This window comes from Rhinopithecus roxellana, chromosome 10 (genome assembly GCF_007565055.1).
Source record: "Rhinopithecus roxellana isolate Shanxi Qingling chromosome 10, ASM756505v1, whole genome shotgun sequence".
NCBI classification, from domain to species: domain Eukaryota; kingdom Metazoa; phylum Chordata; class Mammalia; order Primates; family Cercopithecidae; genus Rhinopithecus; species Rhinopithecus roxellana.
Window position 1 is genome coordinate 101,370,710 of NC_044558.1, and position 23,389 is coordinate 101,394,098.

The following is a 23,389-nucleotide window of genomic DNA, read 5'->3' on the forward strand; positions in this document are numbered from 1 at the left end:
AGAAAAAGGAGTGAATCAACCTATGAAGGCGCAAACTCTACAGGAAGCCCCAAGCAAGACACATCACTACATGTAACACTGCAAGGCAGGTATTATTCATGCCACATTATAAATCAAAGAAAGAAATCTCAGAGAGGTTAAGTAAACACCCCACAGTCACATAGCTGAGAAATGATGAAATTAGGCTTTGAACCCTAGGTCTCACTCCTAAGTCAAGGCTTCTGATATGGAAGCCACCCTCTGGACCACAAAAATGACAAATCATACCGACAGAGCCCCTGACACATCAGAATTATTTCATCCTCCCAACATTCCGGGGAGAGTTTTAGGTAGGAAAACTGATCTCTAAAGAGAACTCATCATATATTCAGGGTTGCACAATTAGAGATGAAGTCAGGATTTGAACCTGGACTTTCATGTTTTCAATCACAAGTATTTGAGAGCCCTGTGTTAGGTACCGAGGAGCCAACAGTGAACAGGACAGACGCAGTCCATGGACCTTCCATCCACAGGGGCGGTGACTTCAGAAATAGCTTTTCCTATGACACCATATGTTACCCATAAAATTTGCAGCAGTGTTTCAGCAGTTTTGTATTGAAGGAGAAAATGCTCTGAGAACAGAGGATATCAACAAAAAGACGGGAATGGTTTGCATCTGAGGAGCCTGTGTGGTTTTCAACACGGGTTACCAGAAATCCCATCCTTTGTTGAAGCACAATTCTGCCTCTTCCTTAGGACAGAATGTGTGTGGACAGGCTGGGAGACCTGCCTATCATAGGCAGATTTTTTGGGGCACCAAAGGGAACCCAACTATCAAATTCCCCACTGAGTCACCACATAACCAAGTACAGCAAGCCTCAGGCAATACTGATGTGGCAATTAATGGACTAATCTGGCCAAGTCACACCTCAAGACAGGGCATGAGTTAACCTAATTTGGCCACCCATGATGCATAAACTCAGGAGTCCATTTTTCCAGAAGGGAGTGCAGGTGAGAGATTGGGAAGGGTGGTAGGGGGCACCAGGTAGCTCTCGAGTGCATCTCTTTGCAAGAGTTCTAAAAATTCGACACTTTTGAGGCCCATGCATTATCTTCCTCCACCAGGTACCTTGGTTCAAAGAAGTATTAAATTTAGTCAGAGACTGTAGCCAAAGCAGTACATTTTCCCCTCTTTCTCTACAGCTATCGAATGTCCACTGATGCTGCTGCTAGGTGTTCACTCACCAGTTCTGGGCATCAAGTGCTAATTAATGTTCCTACGAAAGGATCAGTCCCAGAGTCTCCACATCAAGACCCACACACGCCACTGAGGCTGTTTGCCATGGCAACCAGGCCTCCTAACTTTGCACTAGCTTTCCACAGAAGATACTTTTCCTTGGTTGGAGCTTTTTTTTGCTCAAAGAGGAGCTCTTTTCATAATTGATGGCACAGAGGCCACGTTTGCTACCTCATTAAACTAACGAGTTAGATTTACTGAGGTAGTCACTTAGCAAAAGGTCCCTGCTCACAAGGGAGTTTGCCAAACTGGCACAGTGAGGTGGGGCATCACTGGGCTTTAATATGTGGGGTGTGGGAGTGGGTGTCAAGTGTACCCATGTGCAACTCTTCCTTTGGGGATACCAACGGGAAGACTGCACAGCCTTGCTGGCCCTTTAATTTCTGAGTCCCATTGCTCGGACTTGAGACTGTATTAATCTCAGGAGTTCAAACCCTGGGCAGGTCTGAACGCTTAGCACTAAGCCTAGGCATTTCTTTAATTCTAAACATCCCCTGCTAGAAATTTTCAGAGATGCTACATAGAACAAGGGTGACGAAGAAAGCAACCTCTAAAGGTAAAATGCCGGGCTGTGAAAGGAAGTTTTAAATCTCCCAAAGACCACAATTTTGGAGTTTTTAGTATCCATCCCCACCAAAAAAAAAAAAAAAAGTTCACATGCTGACAGAGTACTCGAAGCTTACCTGGATTGGGTTGTAGAGTTCCTGCAGGGGGCTTCGGGACCCCTTCCGGCAGCAGATGTCCACACCAAAGGGATTCCTCCGCATGACTGAGGAAAGAAAGTGAAGGCTCATCAGAAATGAGCAACAAAGATTTGTTGTCTGACAAAGAAAAAGGCACAGAGGAGGGAAGAAGAAACAGGCAGGAAAGAAAGAGAAAACCAGCTTCTAGCAAAGGAAGATTTCCACGCTGTCCCTTCTCCAACAGCACAGCTGCCGTCTGTCTTCCCAGCATTCAGGCATCTCCACATCCAGAAGGATCTAAATCATGCTAAAAAGTCTCCCCAGCAAGTGTTTTAAGAAAACAGGACAGACATCTAAAACTCATTGAAATGAAACCACTTACAAAAGATAGCATAATGGCTGCTTCAAAGACAGCAAGTTCTACCCAGCACCAGGCTTGGTAACACATTTTAAGATTCCGCAGACTTCTCCACCAACAGTCAATGACCTTTTATTCCTAGTCCCTGGAAGCTGGGCTTCTGAGAACGGGCAGGTCCTTCCCCAGGAGGCTCCTCCCACTGGATAGGTCAGAGGCTCAGCCTCCCCAAAGCCTCTGCTAAATTATGTTATTTTTAGTGAAAATATCAGCATGAAGCAGAAAAGACAAGAGTTTACGGTTCCAGACAGAGATGGTACTTACAACTAATAAAAGAGGAGGAATTAAGTGAACTCCTCAAAACCCACCAACATTGAAGCCACCAAGAGCTCTTTTTAAATGGCAATGAATTCTTTCCTTTTCATTTGTCTTGTTCACTCTGTGCAGCCCCTCATGCATTGTGTAAAGCATAGTCATGGGCTTGATCATTATTTGTTGGTGGGAGGAGGAAGGAGGAAGGGAGGGACGAAATGGGGAGAGAGGGAAGGAAGGAAGGAAAAAAGGAAGGTAGGAGAGAAGGAAAGAGAGCAGTAGAGAGGGAGAGAAGGAAGGAGGGAAGGAGGAAAGGAGAAGGAAAGGGAGGGGAGGAAGCGAAGGAAGGGAAGAAGGAGAGAGGAAAAGAGGAAGGAAAGGAAGGAGGAAAGGAAAAAAGGAAGCAGAGAAGGAGGAAGGAGGGAAGAAGGAAGGGAAGGAAGAAGGGAAGGAAGGAGAGAGGAAAAAAAGAGAGATGGGGGAAGAATAAATGGGGCTTTCTGCTCAAGTATATCATAGGCAGTTTTCTTATGGTTTAAGGTACAACAATGGCATGAGTGAAAAAAGGAAAACTAGATTCTTCCATGAGCCTAAAGAACTCACCTGCTCCACAGAGGCAGCAAATGGAGAGCAGGACATTCCCTGGAACAGACAGCCTGGGTTCAAATACTGGCTCTACTACTACCGGCTGGGTGGCCTTAGGGAAACTACCTAACCTCTCTGTGCCTCTGCTTCTTTGTCTGTAAAATGGGAATGAGAGGCATCTAACTTCCTGGGTTGGATGTGAAGATTAAATGAGTAACTACTATGTGCAGAATGCTTAAAAGTGTGCCTGGCAAAAAGCCAGAGTTTAAAAGCATTGGTGACAAATTTCAGAAGCTATTTTAGATCCCCTTGGGAGGAAGGCAGGAACTTCTCTATTCGTGGCTATCAAGGGGCCTGATAAGGAGAAACTAGACTTCAAGCAGGGTACAGCCCAAATGACTGGGAGGGCTGGCTGCAGAGGGTAAGCCCAGGGACCTCTGCTCAGCAGTTAATCTGAGGTCAGGAAAGGGAGGAGAGTCATCCACAAGCAGCTGATGACATCTGGAAGGTCTCTGGAGGAATAACTGCTGCTCAGGTGAGCCTCTGTTGACTTGTTACTTTAAGCCACATGGAAACTCTGAAAGTCAATCATTAATGCCCAGGAACAAGATGCCATGTTTTCTCTTTCCTTTTCCTTGACTTCCTAGGGCAGGGGTCAGCAAAATTTTCTGTAAGGGGCTAGACAGTATTTAGGCTTTGCACCCTGCAGTCTCTGTCATAACTCTTCCGCAGGGCCATCGTGGTGTGAAAGCCTTGCCAAAAGATACAGAAATGAATGGGTGTGGCTGGGCGCCAACAAAACTTCACTGATGAACAGGGAAATCTGGGAAAATGTCATCTAATTTTCATGTGTCAGAAAATATTATTCTTCTTTTGAGTTTTTTCCACCAATGAACAAAAATGGGCAGTGGGCCAGCTGTGGCCCTTGGGCTAGAGTTTGCCAACCCCTGCCCTAGAGAACTGCTCCAGGTCTTCTCAGGGTCAGTAGTACAAGCTCCAAACATAGCTACATGCCCACAGTCTTCCCTGCGGAGGGCAGAATCACAGGCAAATGTCAATACATTAAAGCCATTAGAATTTGATCAGGCTGTACAGAGAAACACTGGTTCTTTGTTCCTCCAGTTGCCCCAAGAAGAGGGAAAAAAAATTCTATGTTGTGTTTTTCTTTAATTTATGACTTCATTTTTCATTTCCACCAAAAAGGAGGTAAACTGTTAAATGCACGCAAGTTGCCCTTGGTGCACAATGACATAGCAACACTTCGGAGAAGTAAAAACAGCCATAAAACTCGTAAAATTATGCCCACGCCGGGCAAGATTAAATTCTCCCTATGGCGGCAGACAGGCTCATCGAGGCCCATGGCTGCGGGACCGCCGCGGTGAAAAACCTACCATGGAATCCATTAAAAGTCTGCTTTTATGGGGGGCAGTATTATTTAATTGGTTTATTTTTCTAATACAAGGCCTTTAAAATGCTTTGACCGTGTGGGGCCTGAGCCTTGGGTTATTTGCCCACAGCCATCAGCCCTGCCCGTGACTTCACTGGGTGCCATGGGAACCGGCCTTGGCTCCCCAGACCACAAAAGCCAAAGGGGCCTTGTGTGCCTTTTATGGGAATGATAACAACCCCACCGTTTCTGGAGTGCTCACTGTGCACCAGGCAGTCGGTGCACTGGGATCCTTCCCACGGTGACGGAAGTACCTGCATTTCACAGATAACCCCTCTGCGCCTCCCTTTACTGCAGGCACTTGGCCAAGGTCAAGGCCATGTCAGTGGAAAGGAGCCAAGCTGAGCCTTGAGACTGACAGGCGCTGCCCAACCTGTGAGCCAAGGGTCACCCCCCAACTCAGCTAGGCCACCCAGCCACGAGAATACAGACCACTGAGTCAAGGCCCACCCCGCCCACCAGGGTGGGAGGCTTGGGCCAGCACTTTGTCTCTCCTCAAGAGGAAAGAAGGAGCCAGACGACTCAGGAGGAGCCCAGTGATCTGTGGAAGGAAGAGAAGGAGAGTGAAGAAAAGATAAAGTTCCCCAAATCCTCCATGTCATGTTCCAAAAGCTAGAGTTTCTCAACGTGCGCTCTACCTACTTTGCCCATCATACTGCTTGTTAAAAAAGCAGATTTCTGGGCACATTCTTGGGCTTCATCCCAGAGTTGTTGAATCAGAAGGAAGGGCAGATGGAAGTGAAGGCCCAGGAATCTGCATTTTAATAAGACTTCCCCACCGTGGGGAAGACAGGTACAAATTATACTCTTCATGCTTTCTGATTCTTGAGCATCCAATTATAGAATAAACAATTTCCACACCACCTGGTTCCATCTACCTCAGAAGACACTGTAGCATCTACAGTAAGAGTTGTGGACCATCTCCTACTGCTGATGTTGCGTGAAGGTTTGGACCCTCCCTGGAATTTAAGCCCCATTGTACCCTCTCAGGTTTAGACCACAGGGGCTTTCGGTTTCCAGGGGCCGCAAATGACTTCTGGGCTAGATATATGCAAATGGTAACAATGAGGACCTACTCTGTTGCCTGGGATGCAAAGGAAGCACCAGCAATTATGCACACAAGTATATTCACCCCGCATGTATCTTACAAGTGGTGTTAGGGAAGTTTGAGTAACCAAGGCCCAGACGGTGGCAGCTAACGTTCACAGGGCATCAATGCTTCACCAAGCAGTTCACACATTTAATCCCCACAACAGTCCCATGGGGGGACTGTCCTACTACTGTCCTCACTTGACTGATGAGAATACCGAGGCACAGCAGGGTTAGGTAACTTGCCCAGGTCTCATGACTAGAAAGTGGTGGAGACGGGATTCTGCCTTAGACAGCCCACGGTCTCAGCTGCCACACTGGGTCACCTCTTCACTGACAGGTAAGTCAAACATCTCCACAGTCTCCTCCAGGCCTGAGACCTGCTTGGCTGGCCACTTCTAGGACAAGTCAAAATGTAATAGAATTCATTGAAATGCTGTGATGGCAAACTATTAATTAATGGTTTTATTACACTCATTCATTCGACAAGTTTTTATCACGCACCTACGATGTGTGAGGCAACGTGCCAGGCACCGGGTTTGGGGGATAGAGCCTCTCTCTAACCTATTCATGTTGTTGCTGTAGTGCCTGGCATGTAGTAGGTACTCAAAAGGTTGATGAATGATAGAGGATTTAACACTTCCTTTAAGAGCATCAGAGAGGTTTGGTTCTTGCTATATATGGAGAAAACTGCCAGTAGTACTAGGCTACGGTTATTTTTTTTTCCTTTGAAAAATGAAAGGTCTGATGATCAAAAGCCCCGTAAAAGAAATCCCTGAGGCCCCGAGGACATTTAACGGCGGCCTTCTGCTGTCCACCCCGCCCACTGGGAGTTTTATTTAGCCACAACACTTGTTTTCTCCTCTCTAAACTCAAATCAATGGGATTAAAGGTTTTTTTTTTTTAAAGAATCTAATTAGCTCAATTTACAGTATGATTTCTTAGACCCAGGAACAGTTCCACATCTCCTACGATACATAAATGAAGCTAAAATTAAACTCAAGCCGCTTGTGTGTGTTTCATTATAATGAAGAGCACGTTGTTTTCAAGTGGACACTCCATTCCCAGTCTGCTAACTGAGAGCAGCCCATGGAGAGCTGGCTCAGGACAAAGGAATTAAGCCCACCTGGTTCTCTGGGCGACTCCCTGTGATCCTCTCAGTGCTGCTGGAATGCAAGAGAGCTGCTGGATTGTTAATTCAGGTCTGAAGACATAGAACTGAAATACTGCAGGACCCTGAGTAGGAACTTGCCGCTCATGCATGTCCTAAAACCAAAGACATTTAGAATTCCAAGGGATTCGAGTATAGGCCAATCCCCTCGATTTACAGAAGAAACTCGGAGACCTTACATGCTTGCCTGAAGTGCCCAGTGTAGCTAGCAGCAGAGCCAGGGCCAGAAGTCATATCTTACAAAATAAACTACCACGTAGTGGGAATGTACCATGTATCTGATGCCTGACACAATGCTCAGCCTTTTTCTCACATTGTTTCATTGAATCCTGATAAAACCCCTTTAAGTTAGATGTAAAAATGATGTCATCTACTCCCATTTTGCACTTGAGAAAACTGAAGCCCAGAGAGGTTAAGTAACTTGTCCAAGATCACACAGCCAGCAAGCAGCAAAGGCAAGTATCAAATTGACAACCCATGTCTGTTTATTTCCAGCACTGGTGCCCTTCACCGTGCTGTCTCGAAAGGCAGTAAAAGATGCTTTTACCCTCACAACTCCTACCATTTTTGGGCTGTCACTTCCCTCAACGTTTCAAAATGAAGGACTGCTGTACTAAATCACCCAAGTCCAGATGGGTCTCTGCGTCTTCTGCTGGCAAAACAACTCGAATACTCAGTGGACTTCGGACGCTTTCCAAATCTGACTTGCTAACAGGCTGGGCATGATTCATCTGCTCCACACTCGGAGAGTGCAGGGCAGCCATGCACTTGCAGAAATGTTTTTTCCAAATGCACAAATTCATGCTGGAGCCCTAGCAGTGTGCCCCAGCCCATCCGTCAAGACAGAACAGTGTCTGATTCAACCTCATCAAGTTAGAAGGGTGAGCAATACGCAGCTCCCTCAGCGGGAGCTGCTCCTGCAAGGACAGGCAACTCTGTTTTGCACCTGGGGGACTCAAAGTCAGCCCTCAAAGGACACTGAGTCTCCCAGCTCTCCCTCATCCTCTTCTGAGCTCACTGTGATGCAACTAGAGTGACCAGCCAGTCTAGTTTGCCTGGTCCAAGGAGATCTCCAGGATTCAGGACTTTGAGTGCTAAAACCAAGTAAGCTCCAAGTAAACCAAGATGAGTTGCTCACCCAGCAAAACCCTTTGGAAGAAGCAGGTTCAACCAGAATTGGATTCAAGTCCTGGTTTTACCCATTAACTAGCCTTGGAACGTTGGGTCAACTTCCTAATCTCTGAAACTCAGCTATGCAACGCGGTTAATAATGCCTGTATCATAGGGTGGTGGTGGGAATGAAGTGAACACGTAAACTAGCCTGGTCCATGGCACTCAAAAACTGTCCACGTGAAAAGCCACAGAGCTGGATCCCACCCCTAGCTCTGCCACCAAACTAAGATCCTCACTTTGAACAAGGTCTCCCTGGGCCTCTGTTTTCTCCTTGGTCAGGTGAAGAGATTCAACCATGTGATCGCTAAGAATCTAATTAGCTCAAATTACAGTATGATTTCTTGGACCCAGGAACAGTTCCACATCTCCCACGATACATAAATGAAGCTAAAATTAAACTCAAGCCGCTTGTGTGTGTTTCATTATAATGAAGAGCACGTTGTTTTCAAGTGGACACTCCATTCCCAGTCTGCTGACTGAGAGCAGCCCGTGGAGAGCTGGCTCTAACTCTAACTTCCTAACTTCCAAGCACAGGGCGGTGGAAGTTAACCACGGTAGAACCATGGGTTAAACAAGCCCTAGAATTGCTCAGGTTTGGGGAGTCAAGGTGGAAGGCGTGGTGGGTGGGGAGCAGTGAAGCAGTAAGCAGTGTGAGAGGAAAGAATCTGAGGCCAGGAGAGGCAGGGAACGGAAAAGCAACACCTGGCTGTGGGAACAATCTCTACCTGGTTTACAATCCACCAGGGTTTTAAAACCCCTGCTAGTGAGGCTTTTATCATTTTGCAATAATAACACAAAAATAGTGACATCCCCTCCAAGAAAAAAACCTTACATAGAAGCAGAGCTGGTAGTCTGCAGCTCAGTGGGACGTGGGCCACACGGGTAGCTTTTAGGACAAACTCCTTGTCTCAGTAACCCAGCTGCAACCTGAAGTTCTCCCAGGAGGAAATCAGAGTTAGGGGATCTCAGAGTGGGAAGAATCTGACCTCTAACAGAGGCACCTTGAAGTTCTCCTTAGCAAAGACTTACATTATTTTGAGTTCAGCACTGCCAACACTCTCCTTTTATTTTATTTTTCAATTTTTTGAGACAGGGTCTCGCTCTGTCACCCACGCAGGAGGGCAGTGGCCCAATCTCAACCTCCATCTCCCAGGCTCAAGTGATCCTCCCACCTCAGCCTCCCCAGTGCCTGGGACTACAGGCATATGCCACTATGCCCAGATAATTTTTGCAATTGTTTTGTGGAAACAATTTTGCCATGTTGCCCAGGCCGGTCTCGAACTCCTGCATTCAAGCAATCCTCCCACCTTGGTCTCCCAGAGTGCTGGGATTACAGGCGTGAGCCACCTCGTCAAGCCCTACTCTCCTTTTCAATGCAAAGGAAGGCACTCCCTTCTAACACTAGAACCCAAGCGCACTGTTTGAGTTGATTTCTGGAAGGAATACCAGAACTGGAGGCAAGAGAAGAAAAAGCAAAATAAAAGGGGGAGAGCGGGGAGAAGAGGGGGGAGAGTACTGAAGCCCGAAGGCTTCTACATCACAATTTGGCTTAGACTTGGTTCAATCCTAAACCGTTCTCATAAATACGAGAGGTAAACAGAAGCCAGTAAGTCCTCCCGAAAACTGCATCTGAAGCTAATCCATTCTGAGATTTAAAAATACCCAGGAACCTCTGTCTCCGTGAGATTTCATTTTATTACAAGGATCCTGTAGCTCTTTGAATCCAAACTCACATTTGGAGTCTGAGGGTTTCTTAGCCCTTATCTGGTCACTCCTGCTCATTTGCAGAGGAAAATACTGGGCCCAGTGTGGGGACATAATGGCCAGAGGTCCCACAGCAGGGCTGGAGAGCACACCTGGGCCTAGCCAAGCCCCTCCCCGGCCAGGTTTGCCCCTTTCTACGTGTCCACGGCCTCAGTGCTCCGCGCACAGCAGGTACTCGGTACGTTTGTGTCAAATGAATAAAAACAACAGAACAAGTGATCTGAGGATTTAACCAAAGGTATTCTACTAAAGGGTATCAGACCACATCGCTTACTTACAGCAAACAAACAAAGAAAAGGAGTTAGCATGTTCTCTCCTGACAAATTCTTCTCAACGTGCCAATGCTTCCTCAAAGTGTTTTAATTACCTTCGTAGCCAAAGTAGTTAAATCAAAAAGAAAAATTAATATGATATACTGTTGTGGTGCTGTGATGTGCCTTAAACGAACTCTCCAAGTACTCAGTAAATACGAGCCTTTATTACTGTCTCTCTCTATTAACGCCGAGCCAGGAGGGAGGTGGTATCACACCCTTTTTACAGACAAGGAAGCTGAGGCTCAAAGAAGTTAAGAACTGACCCAGTGACATAGCTAGTGAATGGCAGAGTTGGGATTCAAACTCACACACCTGCATGCTTTCCCCGACTCCTGGGAAATGGGACATGTCACAGCTTACAGATGTTTGGGACTGATAGAGACCAAGCAAATAGGCAATCCCAAATGTTGACCCAGTATTCTCCCACCAATCAGACCTTCAGAAACTTTACAAAACATTCAGCACACTTGTATTCACAAGTGACTTTCCAGGAGCCCTGAAACAGTGAGGTGAAAATAGGGTTCAGCCTAACCCGTCATTCATGCCATTATCAAACTTAAGTTTTCCAACTTCCCATTCCTCCCCTCACCCAGTCCCTCCCACAGGGACAATTCAGAGCCTTTAAAACCATTCCCAAATCTCTTTCTCCTTACTGGAGACCCTATAACCAAATTCACTGAAGAATACTGAGGGATTTGGGGTTGATTTGATTTGAGAATAATCTGAACCTATATCATAGCCATTCCCATGTCGGTCTCTCCTACTCCAGCTCCTCCAAGCAAGAGCCCCTCCCGACGCCCAGCCTGTAGAAGGTGGTTGTAGAACTAAAGTGAATTAAACTTGGCAGATGAAAGTCAAGGGTGTAAATCTAAGAATTACGTGAATGTGCTTAGTATAGCTTGGGAAAAGATGCAGCTTCATCTAAGAGCCGTGAGATTTACTGACATGGAAGCCTTCCAGTGGAGGCTCTTATACTCAGCTTTGAAGAATATACTGTATACGTTAAAATATTTACCAGCCAGGAGGAGAACTGGGCCACCAAAATGGAGTCCCCCAAACCAATGGCTCCAGCAGCCAATCCATTCCCTCTTTTAGAGAATTCTGGCCGATCTGCAGAAACGTGCCCAGAGAGCATGCCTACTTCCGAAAGTACAAGATCCCTGTCCAAGTACAAATCTGTTGTCAGCCTGACAGGTTAGAGCACCATCAGGCACATCTAAGACAAAAAGAGCTCTTCAGAGACCACCTGGTCCAATGACTTCCACATAAGGAAAGAGAATGAATCTATGTGGTTAGGGAAAGTATCCTCAAAACTGATTCTGACTGAGCAAAAGAAATGGCAGGACACAAAGTGCTATAATCTGGATGTTTGTGTCCCCCCAAAATACTAACCCCCAAGATAATCATTTTAGAGGGTGGGGCCTTTGGAAGGTGATTTGGTCAAGAGGGGTAGAGACCTCATAAATGGGATTAGTGCCCTTATAAAAGAAGCCCCAAAAAAGACCACTTACCCCCTCCACCATGTGAGGACACAGCAAGAAGAGACTACTTATGAACCAGAAAGCAGGGCCTCACCAGATGCCAAATCTACCAATGCCTTGGTCTTGGACTTACCAGCCTCCAGAACTGTGAGAAATACATTTCTGTTCTGTATAAGCCACCCAGTTCATGGTATTTTGTTATAGCACCCTGAACAGATTAAGACACAAAGCTCAAACATAATCTTCCTGGCCAGTGGGGTATGCTGTTCACCCACTGAGAGCATGAGAGACAAGAAGGGAGAAGAGAGAAAGGGACAGTAAGGGAGAGAAGGGGAAGGGAGGAGAGAAGGGTAAGAGAGGAGAGGAGATGGCAGGGGAGCGGAGCAGAAGGGAGGGGAGGGGAGGAGGTGCCAGGCATTAAAAGATTAAACCACCACATCCCTAGGCCCATTTTACAGGTAAAGAAATGGACGTGCAGGATAGAAGGTGATCTGTTCAAGGACACACTGCTGGCTATAGGCCGAGTTGCAGCTAAAATGAAGACCTCCTGATTCCTGGCCTCATCCCTTTCTCCTTTTGCACGTGATTTACATATAAATATATATAGAAAACCAAGATAAGTTTTATTTTAAAAGTACTATCCTTACTATGTGTGACGAACTAACATTTTCTATTGCCCTTTTATAAAGTACTAGTCACAACTCATTAAATCCATTTTACAACACACCAGTGGGTCATGGTGCATGGTTTGAAAACGCCTGACTCAGATAATCTGGAAAGAGTCAAGCCAAGGCCAGAGGTGCCACAGGTGTGCTTTCCAGCCCTGCTGTAGGACCTCTGGCCTTGACTTCACTCTTCCTTTAAGTTCAATTTGAGGGTGCTTATGAATGGAATATGTTAAACATTGATAAAGAGAACTCCTGGCTTCCACAGCTAAAATTTCCCTCCCACAATGTTCACCATCACAGTGGATGCCACCACCATGCCCTAGCTGTGAAGACCAAACAGTGAGGAATTATTAAATTCTTTTTTCTGTCTGCTATGCCCCACCCATCAGCATGTCTCTGTCCTCACCACCCTGGTACAAGCCATCATCGCCTTCCCCTTGGGCTATGACAAAAACCTCTTAACTGGTCTCCCTGTTGCCACCTTGGCCTCCCTACTCTATTCTCTACCAGCGGCCAGAATAATCTTCTAAAAACGTAAATCAGATCACAACAGCCTTCCTGCTCCAAAGACCTGCCACCATCTTAGAACAAAATCCAAAGTCTTTCCATAGCCCAGAGGCCCCCCATGATATAGCCCCACCTGCCTCTGCCCCTCCTCCTCTGCCATACTGGTCATCTTGCTCTTTCTCCAAAAAACCAAGCATGAGCCTCAGGGCCTTTGCACTCATTGCTCTGTCAGCCTGGAGCCCCTCTCCCAACACCACCAACTGCTCTCTTCTTTACTCGGCCCTCCGACCGCATCATCAGGTCCCCAGAGAGAGCTTCCCTGGACACACTGTCTCCCATGGCCTCATTTCTCTCCTGTCCCTCCCCTTCTTTGCTGTATTCTTTTTTTTTTAAAGATAGGGTCTCGTTCTGTCACCCAGGCTAGAGTAAAGTGGTGTGATATTGGCTCACTGCAACTTCCCACTCCCATGTTTGAGCGATTCTCATGCCTCAGCCTCCCAAGTAGCTGGGATTACAGGCGTGTGCCACCACGCCCAGCTAATTTTTGGCATTTTTAGTAGACAGGGTTTCACCATGTTGAGCAGGCTGGTCTCAAACTCCTGGCTTCAAGTGATCTGCCCTCCTCAGCCTCCCAAAGTTCTGGGATTACAGGCATAAGCTGCCGTGCCCCGCCTGCCATATTCTTCTTCAAGGCATTGATTCCCTCCTGTCTTTCTATCTTAAATGCTTTATTGGCTGTTGTCTATTTATTGCCACCACGAGACCCTAAGTTTCATGAGTAAAAGGACTTGGACTGTCTTGTCTACCACAATATCCTCAGTTCCTAAAACGGGCCTAAATTCAGGGCTGAATGAATAAATGAATGAATGGAAGTGCCTTTCCCAAAAGACAGGAAACTAAACCATTTTGAAATATACTCACCCCAGTCCTAGGTCTTCTAAACTTTCCTGATAAGAGTCATCCGAGGTACTTATTTAAAAAACATATATTCCCAGCCCTACTGAATCAGATATTCCTACAGAGGGGCCTGGGAAGCTTCAAGCTTGATGAGCACCCCAGGGGATTTGTATCTTGGAAGAGTCTGGGGACGCTGGACCAGCCAGACATGGGGAACAGGTGTACACATAGAGAGTGCACGTGCAGGCCATCTGGAGAAGAGGAGCGGGAGAAACTGGTACCAGGTGGGGCCAATGAGGCCAGGGGCCTGGGCATAGGTACTTACAAGGGTCATGTGGCACCTAATAGCCAAGGGACGGGCCAGTTAGGGTGAGGCATCTTTATGTATTTATTTATTTATTTATTTTTGAGACAGAGTCTTGCTTTGCCGCCCAGGCTGTAGTGCAGTGGCGCCATCTTGGCTCACTGCAGCCTCCTCCTCCCCCCGGGTTCAAGCAATTCTCCTGCCTCAGCCTCCCGAGTAGCTGGGATTATAGGCATGTGCCACACGCCCACCTAAATTTTGTATTTTCATAGAGACGGGGTTTCACCATGTTGACCAGGCTGGTCTTGAACTCCTGACCTCAGGTGATCCGCCTGCCTCAACCTCCCAAAGTGCTGGGAACTTTAAGTCATCCAGACAAGGATTTGAGGACAAACCGAGAAAGCATTCATCTGATTCTGTAGTCAAACTAGAACCCTTGAATCAGTTCTTCGAGGCAAGAAATAATACAACTGCAGTTTTGCTTTTTTGTTAATTGTAATAAAATACACAAAACATAAAATTTGCCATTTTGACCACTTTCAGGTGTCCAGGTCAGTGCCATTAAGTACATCCACATTCTTGTGCAACTGTCACCAACCATACATCACTTTGTAATAACAACTCCCCATTCCCATCTCTCTTGTCCATGGTAACCCCCATTTGAGTTCCTGTCTCTATGAATCTGAATATTCTTTTTTTTGTTTGTTTGTTTGAGACAAGGTCTTGCTGTGTCACCCAGGCTGGAGTGCAATGGTGCAATCTTGGCTCACTGCAACCTCTGCCTTCCAGTCTCAAGTAATCCTCCCACCTCAGCCTTCAGAGTAGCTGGGACTACAGACACGGGCCACCATCCCTGGCTAATTTTTGAATTTTTTATAGAGATGGGTTTTGCCATGTTGCCCAGGCTTGCCTTGATGGGTTTCACCATGTTGCCCATGCTTGCCTTGAATTCCTGGACTCAAGCAATCCACCCACCTCGGCCTCCCAAAGTGCTGGGATTACAGATGTGAGCCACCAAACCCAGCTGAATTAGAATATTCTAAGTACTTTACACAAGTGGGATCATACACTGTCTGTCCTTTTGTGTCTGGCTTTTTTCACTTAGCGTAATGTCTTCTAAGTCCATCCATGTTGTAGGATGTATAAGAATTTCCTTATTCTGACATATTGTTATTCTGAATAATATCCCATCATACATACCACTATCCATTCATCCACTGATGGGCATTAGGGTTGCTTCCAACTTCTGGCCACCGTGACTCATGCTGCTATGAACACGGTGTTCAGGTATCTGTCCAACTCCTGGCGGCGGTTTTGCTTTTTAAGCTGTTTTGCTGGGACATGGAGCAACACCCTGAGGTGGAGCCCAGAGGCTGCTGGTGAGCAGGTTGGCTGGTGGCCACCACCAACTGGCTTGATGGTTCAGTACCAGCCTGGTCAACATGGTGAAACCCCGTCTCTATGAAAATACAAAAATTAGCTGGGCATGGTGGCACACCAGCTTTCTACACTGAAAGCTGGTGCTGTGAGGATGGCAGGTGGGCAATGCAGCATGGCTGTCACATACAGAACTTTAGAACAGTGACCTTAGGTAAAACAATGCCAGGATGAACTTCAGTCAACTCTCACTTAACTAAGTCTTAAAGCTGTTTGTGAGCCCGAGGACAGGCAAGGAAGGAATCAAGACATAATGAAGCCACCTGGGTGGGTCTGGTCTTTGGTGGCAAGACATTGGAATGAGCCAGTCTGTGACTCAAGTCTGGGTCATAGGCTGCAGGAACCCACTCAGAGCAGAGCTCGGCTCTGAAGAAAGCAGCTTCAGGCTTCTGAGGCTGTAACCCGAAAAGTGGCTTGAGAAGGTGACCCCAATATTGTTTGAGATGCCAAAATTGTTTTCTTAAAAACCTAGGATGATTTCAAACGAAGTGCAAAAAAATGTCCAGAACTGGTAAGTACATAGACACAGAAAGTAGACCAGCAATTGCCTAAGGCCAGGGGTGGGGATGGCAAGTGACAATAAATAGAGTTTCTTTCTAGGGTGATGGAAATGTTCTAAAATTAGACTGTGGGGATACACTCTATAAATATGCTAAAATTCATTGAATTCTACACTGAAAGTGGGTGAATTTTACATGTAAATAATATTTCAATAAGACTGCTTTTAAAATAAGTATAGAGATGTTTAAGAATAAACCCATAATATTAATATTTTCAAGATTTTGACCTGCTTGAATAGATCTACATTGCAATACAATATGAAAGACTTCATTAAACAATTTATTTGATTTGAAATTTTAAGCCTGAAATCTAAGTTTATATATAATACTAGAGCATTTTAAAAACTTAATCTCCTCTAGCCCGGACGACAGAGTGAGACTCCATCTCAAAAAAAAAAAACAAACAAAACAAAAACAAAACAAAACAAAAAAACCTTAATCTCTAACCAATTGAAGAGTCTGAAACAATAAATAAATTAAATAAGTAAATCTTGGGTGCAGTGGCTCAAGCCTGTAATCCCAGCACTTTGGGAGGCCGAGACGGGCAGATCACGAGGTCAGGAGATCGAGACCATCCTGGCTAACACGGTGAAACCCTGTCTCTACTAAAAAATACAAAAAACTAGCCGCGCGAGGTGGCAGGCGCCTGTAGTCCCAGCTACTCGGGAGGCTGAGGCAGGAGAATGGCGTGAACCCGGGAGGCGGAGCTTGCAGTGAGTTGCGATCCGGCCACCGCACTCCAGCCTGGGGGGCAGAGAGAGACTCCGTCTCAAAAAATAAATAAATAAGTAAGTAAGTAAGTAAGTAAGTAAGTAAGTAAATCTTAAGATCCGCCATTTTTAAGTTTGAGGTATTAGATTTCTATTATGTAAATACTTGAGCGGGGCAGGACGGTGAACACGTGTAATCCCAGCACTTTGGAAGGCTAAGGCGGGTAGATTGCTTGAGCCCAGGTGTTCAAGACCTGCCTGGGCAACAGGACAAAACCCCATCTCTACAAAAAATACAAACACCACCAAGGTGTGGTGGTGCATGCCTGTAGTCCCAGCCACTGGGGAAGCCGAAGTGGGAGGGCTGCTTGAACCCAGGAGGTTGAGGCTGCAGTGAGCCATGATCCTGCCACTGCACTCTAGTCTGGGCAACTGCGCGAGACCCTATCTCAAAATAAATAAACAAACAAATGAATAAATAAATGCTTGTTCATTAATTGGGCAAATGAAGTATTCAAAAATAACTGTAAATAGATGGCATTTTAAATGCAATTTGAATTGTTATCAGAAGACTAAGTGTGTTAAAGGATCAAATATTAATTAAAGGCCACCCTAAATGTAACCGTTAAAGGCTTATGAATAGAAGAGTAATTCTAAATTTAAAGGTAGCTTCCTAGATTTGTGACTTAAATTTTATTAGAAGCCTTTTCTGTATACAACTGTCATCCCAGTGACATGAAAAAAACCTCACATCAACAGAGAAGATAATTAATAGGAATTGGCATCTTCAGGCTGGCCTAAGGGGTGGAGGGTGTAAGTGTCTGGGCTAAAGGAGAACCAGCCCCTACCCCAAACTTCAGCATAAATTCTGTCCCTGAAAACCTCTACAGTAGTAGAACTTTATTGCCGAGAAACTTAAGACGCTGTGGAAAAAACACAGTTCAAGGAATTGATGTTGGCAGTTAACCTGGGGAAGCCCTCATAAATTACATTTTATGTTCACTTAAATAAAACAAGAGAGACAGCACTGCAACACAGATCATATTAATTACATTTTACACACTTCAAATGAGTAATTATAAGCCTTATACGTTTACTTTGCATTCATCCTTCCTCGCCTGCTGAAGAATGTTCCCCTCTCCCTGCAGTTTCCCTGGAATGCTTATACATTTATTTTGCAGTGAGGCAGAAAACATGCCAAAGTGCTTTCTCCTCTGCCTGGCACTCCAAGTCTGATTTTACAACCTGGACATGCTGATGTCTGCCTCTGGGGTTCCCCTATGGCTTCAGACACAGAGTAACGTGGCTGCTTGAGAAAGGAAATAGTCCAGGTAACCTTTATTTAAGCTACTCAAGCATGGTGGGGCATTAACCCCAAACCTGCCTCCTCCCCTTGAGTCCAGAAAGCTGTTTAGCTCTGCCCAGGATAATCTCACTCACACAGTCCTCACACAGTCCGACTGTGCCCGGCAACACCACCTCACTCGGGCAGGCATCTCACCCAGGGCTCCAGTCCCTCCCGGCCACACGACCTCTTAAAAGCCCAAGGGATTTTCGCCCATTCTTTGTCCATCTCAAGAGCACCTGGGCAAACCCTGAGCCTACCTAGGCTTCTGCTTTCTTTCCCTTTTCTCCACTCTTGTCCTAGAAGGCAGGAACAGGTCCTGGCTACGACCATGGTAAAGTGGACTGCACAGTGTCCCAAATTCATATCCACTGGGGACCTGCAACCATGGATCACAGTGTACAATCCGCTGCAATCCACTGTGACATGTTATGACCATGATACAGTGGATTGCATGCTGTCCCTTCCAAATTCATATCCACTGGGAATCTCAGAAGGTGACCTCTGGAAATACAGTCTTTGCAGATATAATGAGTTAAATTAAGTGAGGTCAGACTAGTGTCCTTATGAGAAGAGGAGAGGACCCACAGAGACACACACAGGGAAGAGGACCATGGAAGACACAGGCGGAGATGCAAGTGATGCAGCTACAGGCCAGGACATGCCTAGGATTGCTGGGAGCCACCAGAAGCCAGGACGAGGCAAGGAGGGATTCTTCTCTAGGGCCTTCAGAGGGAACACGGCCCTGCTGACACCTTGATTTTGTATCTCTGGTCTCCCTTTAGAACTGTGGGAGAAAAAAATATCTGTGGTTTAAAGCCACCCAGTGTGTGGGGATTTGTCATGGCAGCCTTAGCAAACTGATACACACAGGTTCCCATCTTGTGTGTCCTTGACAAGATACTCAATCTCTTAGCCTCAGTTATCTCACCTGTAAAATGGGGAGAACAATATGCCTACCTAGTAGGGTTGTTGTAAAAACTAAATAAGTTCATCCATGTCATGTGTTTGGAGCAGGGCCTGGCCCAAGGTAAGTGCTCAATAAGCCATAATTAGCTCCCATTTCTAATTGTCCACTCCCTTGTCTTTCTAATTATTTGAGAGTATCTCAAAACCCTCTTATATTCCAACCCAAAATCTCGCTGTTTTAATACAAACACATTAATCAGTGGACACACAACTATTTCACAAACCAGAGAGGAGCTATTGCACAGTCAACAGACAGAAGGGGTGGATGATGTACGCTGGAGGCCTAAGTGCTTTGGCATTGCTTAAGGTGAGTACGAGGCAAGTGCAGGAGGCGGAAGTGGGGCTGTTGAACAAGCACTGTGAGCATCTTTTCTCAGAAGCAAAGATAGCTGGAAAGACAATCTCTCCCCCAAGGAAAGGCCTGCCTGCAGTGACAGAGCTGGGGCTTCCAACGCAACACCCACGGACCCAAACCCCTATTTCATTTCCATATTTTTAAGAGGTAAAGATCGGGATTAGCTTTTTAATTGTTCATTCATATTATTTTCTTCTGACATTTTACTGGCACAAAATGCCAACAGAGAGAACACTGATTTTAAAAATAGCCCCATGTGCGCTGCATCACTGGAGCCACGAAGATGTTGACACCCTTCAAATCCAGCAGTTTCTCTCTTGGGAAATTACACCAAGGGATTAATTCAACAGAAACTAAAAAATGGATGTGTAAAGATGTTTGCTATAGAATTTCCCTTGTAATGGCCAAAAATTGAAAACACTCTAGGATATGAACTATCACTTATGAAATTATTCCTATAATCTTGGACCAACCGAAAAATGCTACTGTTATTAAAATAACATGAAGACATGTAAATGGGGTTTAAGTTAAAGCAACAGAATTCAAAATATTATGTGGATCAGGACCTTGGTTGTATAAATACACATACACATATAAAAGACAGCATATAAAAGTGAAAACAGGCAGGGCATGGTGGCTCGCACCTGTAATCCCAGTACTTTGGGAGGCTGAGGAAGGCGGATCACCTGAGGTCAGGAGTTCAAGACCAGTCTGGCCAACGTGGTAAAACCCCATCTCTACTAAAAATACAAAACTTAGCCAGGCATGGTGGCATATATCTGTAGTCCCAGCTACTGAGGAGGCTGAGGCACAAGAATCGCTTGAACCCGGGAGGCAGAGATTGCAGTGAGCCTAGATTCTACCACTGCACTCCAGCCCGGGTGACAAAGTAAGACTCTGTGAAAAGAAAGAAAGAAAGAAGAAAGAGAGAAGCAGAGAAAGAGAGAGAAAGAGAGAACAACTGTGTTAAAATAGAGTAGTTTTTACACTTTCTTTCATGTTGTATAGTATTCTTCCCACTAAAAATGATGACTCAATGTAAGGCCAGATCCAAATCAACTCTAAGTGTTAAAGATGCTACTGAAAATCAGGCAAGTTCTAAACAAAGAGTTGGAATTTCCCCAACAAAAACCTAACAATTCTCTATCTTCAGCCACTGATGTGAATATTGTTACTCAAGGGATCTTTGGATGGGGCGCGGTGGCTCACACCTGTAATCCCAACACTTTGGGAGGCCAAGGAGGGTGGATCACTTGAGGTCAGGAGTTTGAGACCAGCCTGGTTAACATGGTAAAACCCCATCTCTACTAAAAATACAAAAATTAGCTGGGTGTGGTGGCAGGTGACTGTAATCCCAGATACTCAAGGGGCTGAGGCAGGAGACTTGCTTGAACCTGAGAGGCAGAGGTTGCAGTGAGCTGAGATCTCACCACTGCACTCCAGCCTGGGTGACAGAGTGAGACTCCATCCAAAAAAAAAAAAAAAAAAAAAAGAGATCTTTGAAAACTGAGAGGACAAGGTATTTGTTTAATTTCTGCATATTTTAGGAATATAGGATGCTTAAGTATAACTTAAGTTGCTGACATCAAGAAGTGTTAAAGGGGTGAGGGAGATAAAAGCAGGTGTCAGAAGAGATCTGAAAATGAATAGGGGAGGCCCCAGACAGGGGCAGAGGGTGCACGCGTGAGCTTTGGGGGAAGCTAGGCTGTGTGTCAAGTGTGGTTGTTGAAATATGGTCAGAGGGAAAAGGCCATTGGAGCTGCATCTGATGAAACATGCCCACGGTCCCCCAATCTCCCTCACTCCCTGCTTCCCTTATTGTGAATACAAGATGCAAAGCTGAGCCCCATTCCATAGACCCTCCAAGGATAAGGAATGGGATCAGAATGATCCCAAGGAGGGAAAAAGAGTCAAAGCCACTGTAGTGGTTTTTCCCCAGGGAAATCCAGGGAAACACAACTTTGAGGGGGGTTTCATCTTAAAGTAAAAATTAAAAAGGGTTACAACAAAATGGAGAGACAAGGTCCCATCTTTCTCCAGAAAGTAAGAAAACCACGTACAAGATTTCTGTTGCCTTGATAAGCAGGAAGGCACGGCCCCAGTATGCAACACGTATGTATGGGCTGCACTTAGGTATTAAAATTCCCTCCAGGTTGGCCAGGCAGGTCTATTTGTGCAGGCAAATTAAAAAGCTGTAAGACAATAAGGTGTCTGCAAATGGTTACAGCTACAAGAGGATATGAAGCTATTTACATGTCTGTCTCTAGAGGAAGTGGCCAGATGTGTTAGAAACGGTTCCAGTTCAGAGCTCGCAGCCACCTGTGGTCTGGGTGACTTTGGGAGAAGGGAAACAGGTACAAGCAGAAGACATTTGGAGTTCCGACTCTCTACAATGCTGAATGCCAGGCAGGCACTTTGGTGAATGTCATGTTATTTAACCCTCCCTTCCTCACTACCATCCCGAGATGTATTATTTCTATCATACAGATGAGGAAACAAGTGCAGAGAGGTTCTTGCCAACAGTACATAGCTAATAAATGACAGATCCTCTAGGATGACACAGCTGGGCAATGTGTATTATCTCTGAGTGTTCCCAAGAGCGATTGGCCCGTGAGGAGGGCGTGCAGAGGGAACGTGAAATGCGCAGAAAGAACTTAAACTCCAGTTGCATACCTTAGTAAGGATAATAACATGAAAACAGGGGTCTGGGGTTTAAGTAACTCAGTAAAGGTAATGGGGGCAGAGGCAACATATCTGTCTGACACATCTGGTCAAAATGTTGACATCAAAGTCTTCAAGCACAAACACACACGCGCACACACATGACTACCTCAACACTTATTTCATTGCTAGGGAGCCAAGCATCGTAGCCAACGGTAGGCTCTAAGGGTGTTAGAATTCCTGCTTCAAATCCTGGCCCCTCCACTAGCCAGCAGAATGATCTTCTACAAGCTTTCTTAACCCCTGCATCTCTGTTTGCTCACCAATAAGATGGAAATAATGCGAGAACCTGCCTTATAAAGTTATTAAGAGGAGGACATGAGTGGAAAGCACTGAGTGCATTGGCTGCCACAAATCTCGGGAGCACATTTCCATATTTCAATTTCTCTGAAATAACGATGCATCCTACAACCATAGTCTTCTTAGATTGGGTGAAATAAGGATATAATGATGATGTTGATGATAATGACATAGTGCATCCCTGACTTCCTTTCCACCTCCCTCTATCCCATCCCCATCCCCATCTCAAAGCCCAAACTCCTGGATGGAGTGTTTGTTCTCAACTTCCCTTCCTTTTTCTTTTAATCTGCTGCAAGTTGAATGCTTTGTTTTCCAAGCCAAGACAAATCTCCTCAAATCGAAATGGCAAAGTGCCACAGCATCAAAATGCCCTGTGCCTTCTGAGGCTGCACCCAAAGAGAGGGCTCGCTCAGATGCAGACAGGCAGTTCCAGGGTAACAGGCCCTTTGAGACCACCTGTGCCCAAGCCACTCCTCACACAGCCAAGGTCACTACCCTGAATGTCATGAAGAGCTGGGGAAGTCTCTGTCAGGATAGATCGAGGTAGTGAGTCTTCAGCAGTACCCAGAAAGACCCTCCCCACCGTCCCGCCCACCAAATAACTGCCTCATCCCTCACTGAGGCCAGAAATCCCAGGCAGTGTTCCTTTAAATCAACGGTTTCCAGTCACTCTCCAATGTTTGTCCACTACATCAAATCATAACCAACTTTCTCAAAGTCTGAAAAACTACAAGAAGTTGTGGTTCAAATAAATAAATAGGGATAAAATTTTCTCAATTATCAAGCTTTCTACCATAAAACTTAGTTAAACAGTTGACACAGTTGTGCTTGAATCATATACACAGATATACATATATAAACATAGATAGTACTAACATCTCAACAAATATTAGTATGTCATGAAGACTTCCAGATATCTGCCACCTGGCCAAGCTTGAGGTTTTTCCCCCAGCAGAAGCTAATGAA

At 45.6% G+C, this 23,389-nt stretch overlaps 1 protein-coding gene across 2 annotated transcripts in view; it reads right to left on the minus strand.

Annotated features, from left to right (window-relative positions):
- Positions 1 to 23,389, minus strand: part of CHST11 (carbohydrate sulfotransferase 11) — a 316,832-nt gene that overhangs the window by 166,931 nt on the left and 126,512 nt on the right. For both annotated transcript variants that reach the window (XM_010357301.2, XM_010357300.2), the window contains exon 2: positions 1,960 to 2,045. In XM_010357301.2, coding sequence (XP_010355603.1) covers positions 1,960 to 2,045 — 86 coding nt within the window. The remainder of the gene's footprint in view (positions 1 to 1,959; positions 2,046 to 23,389) is intronic.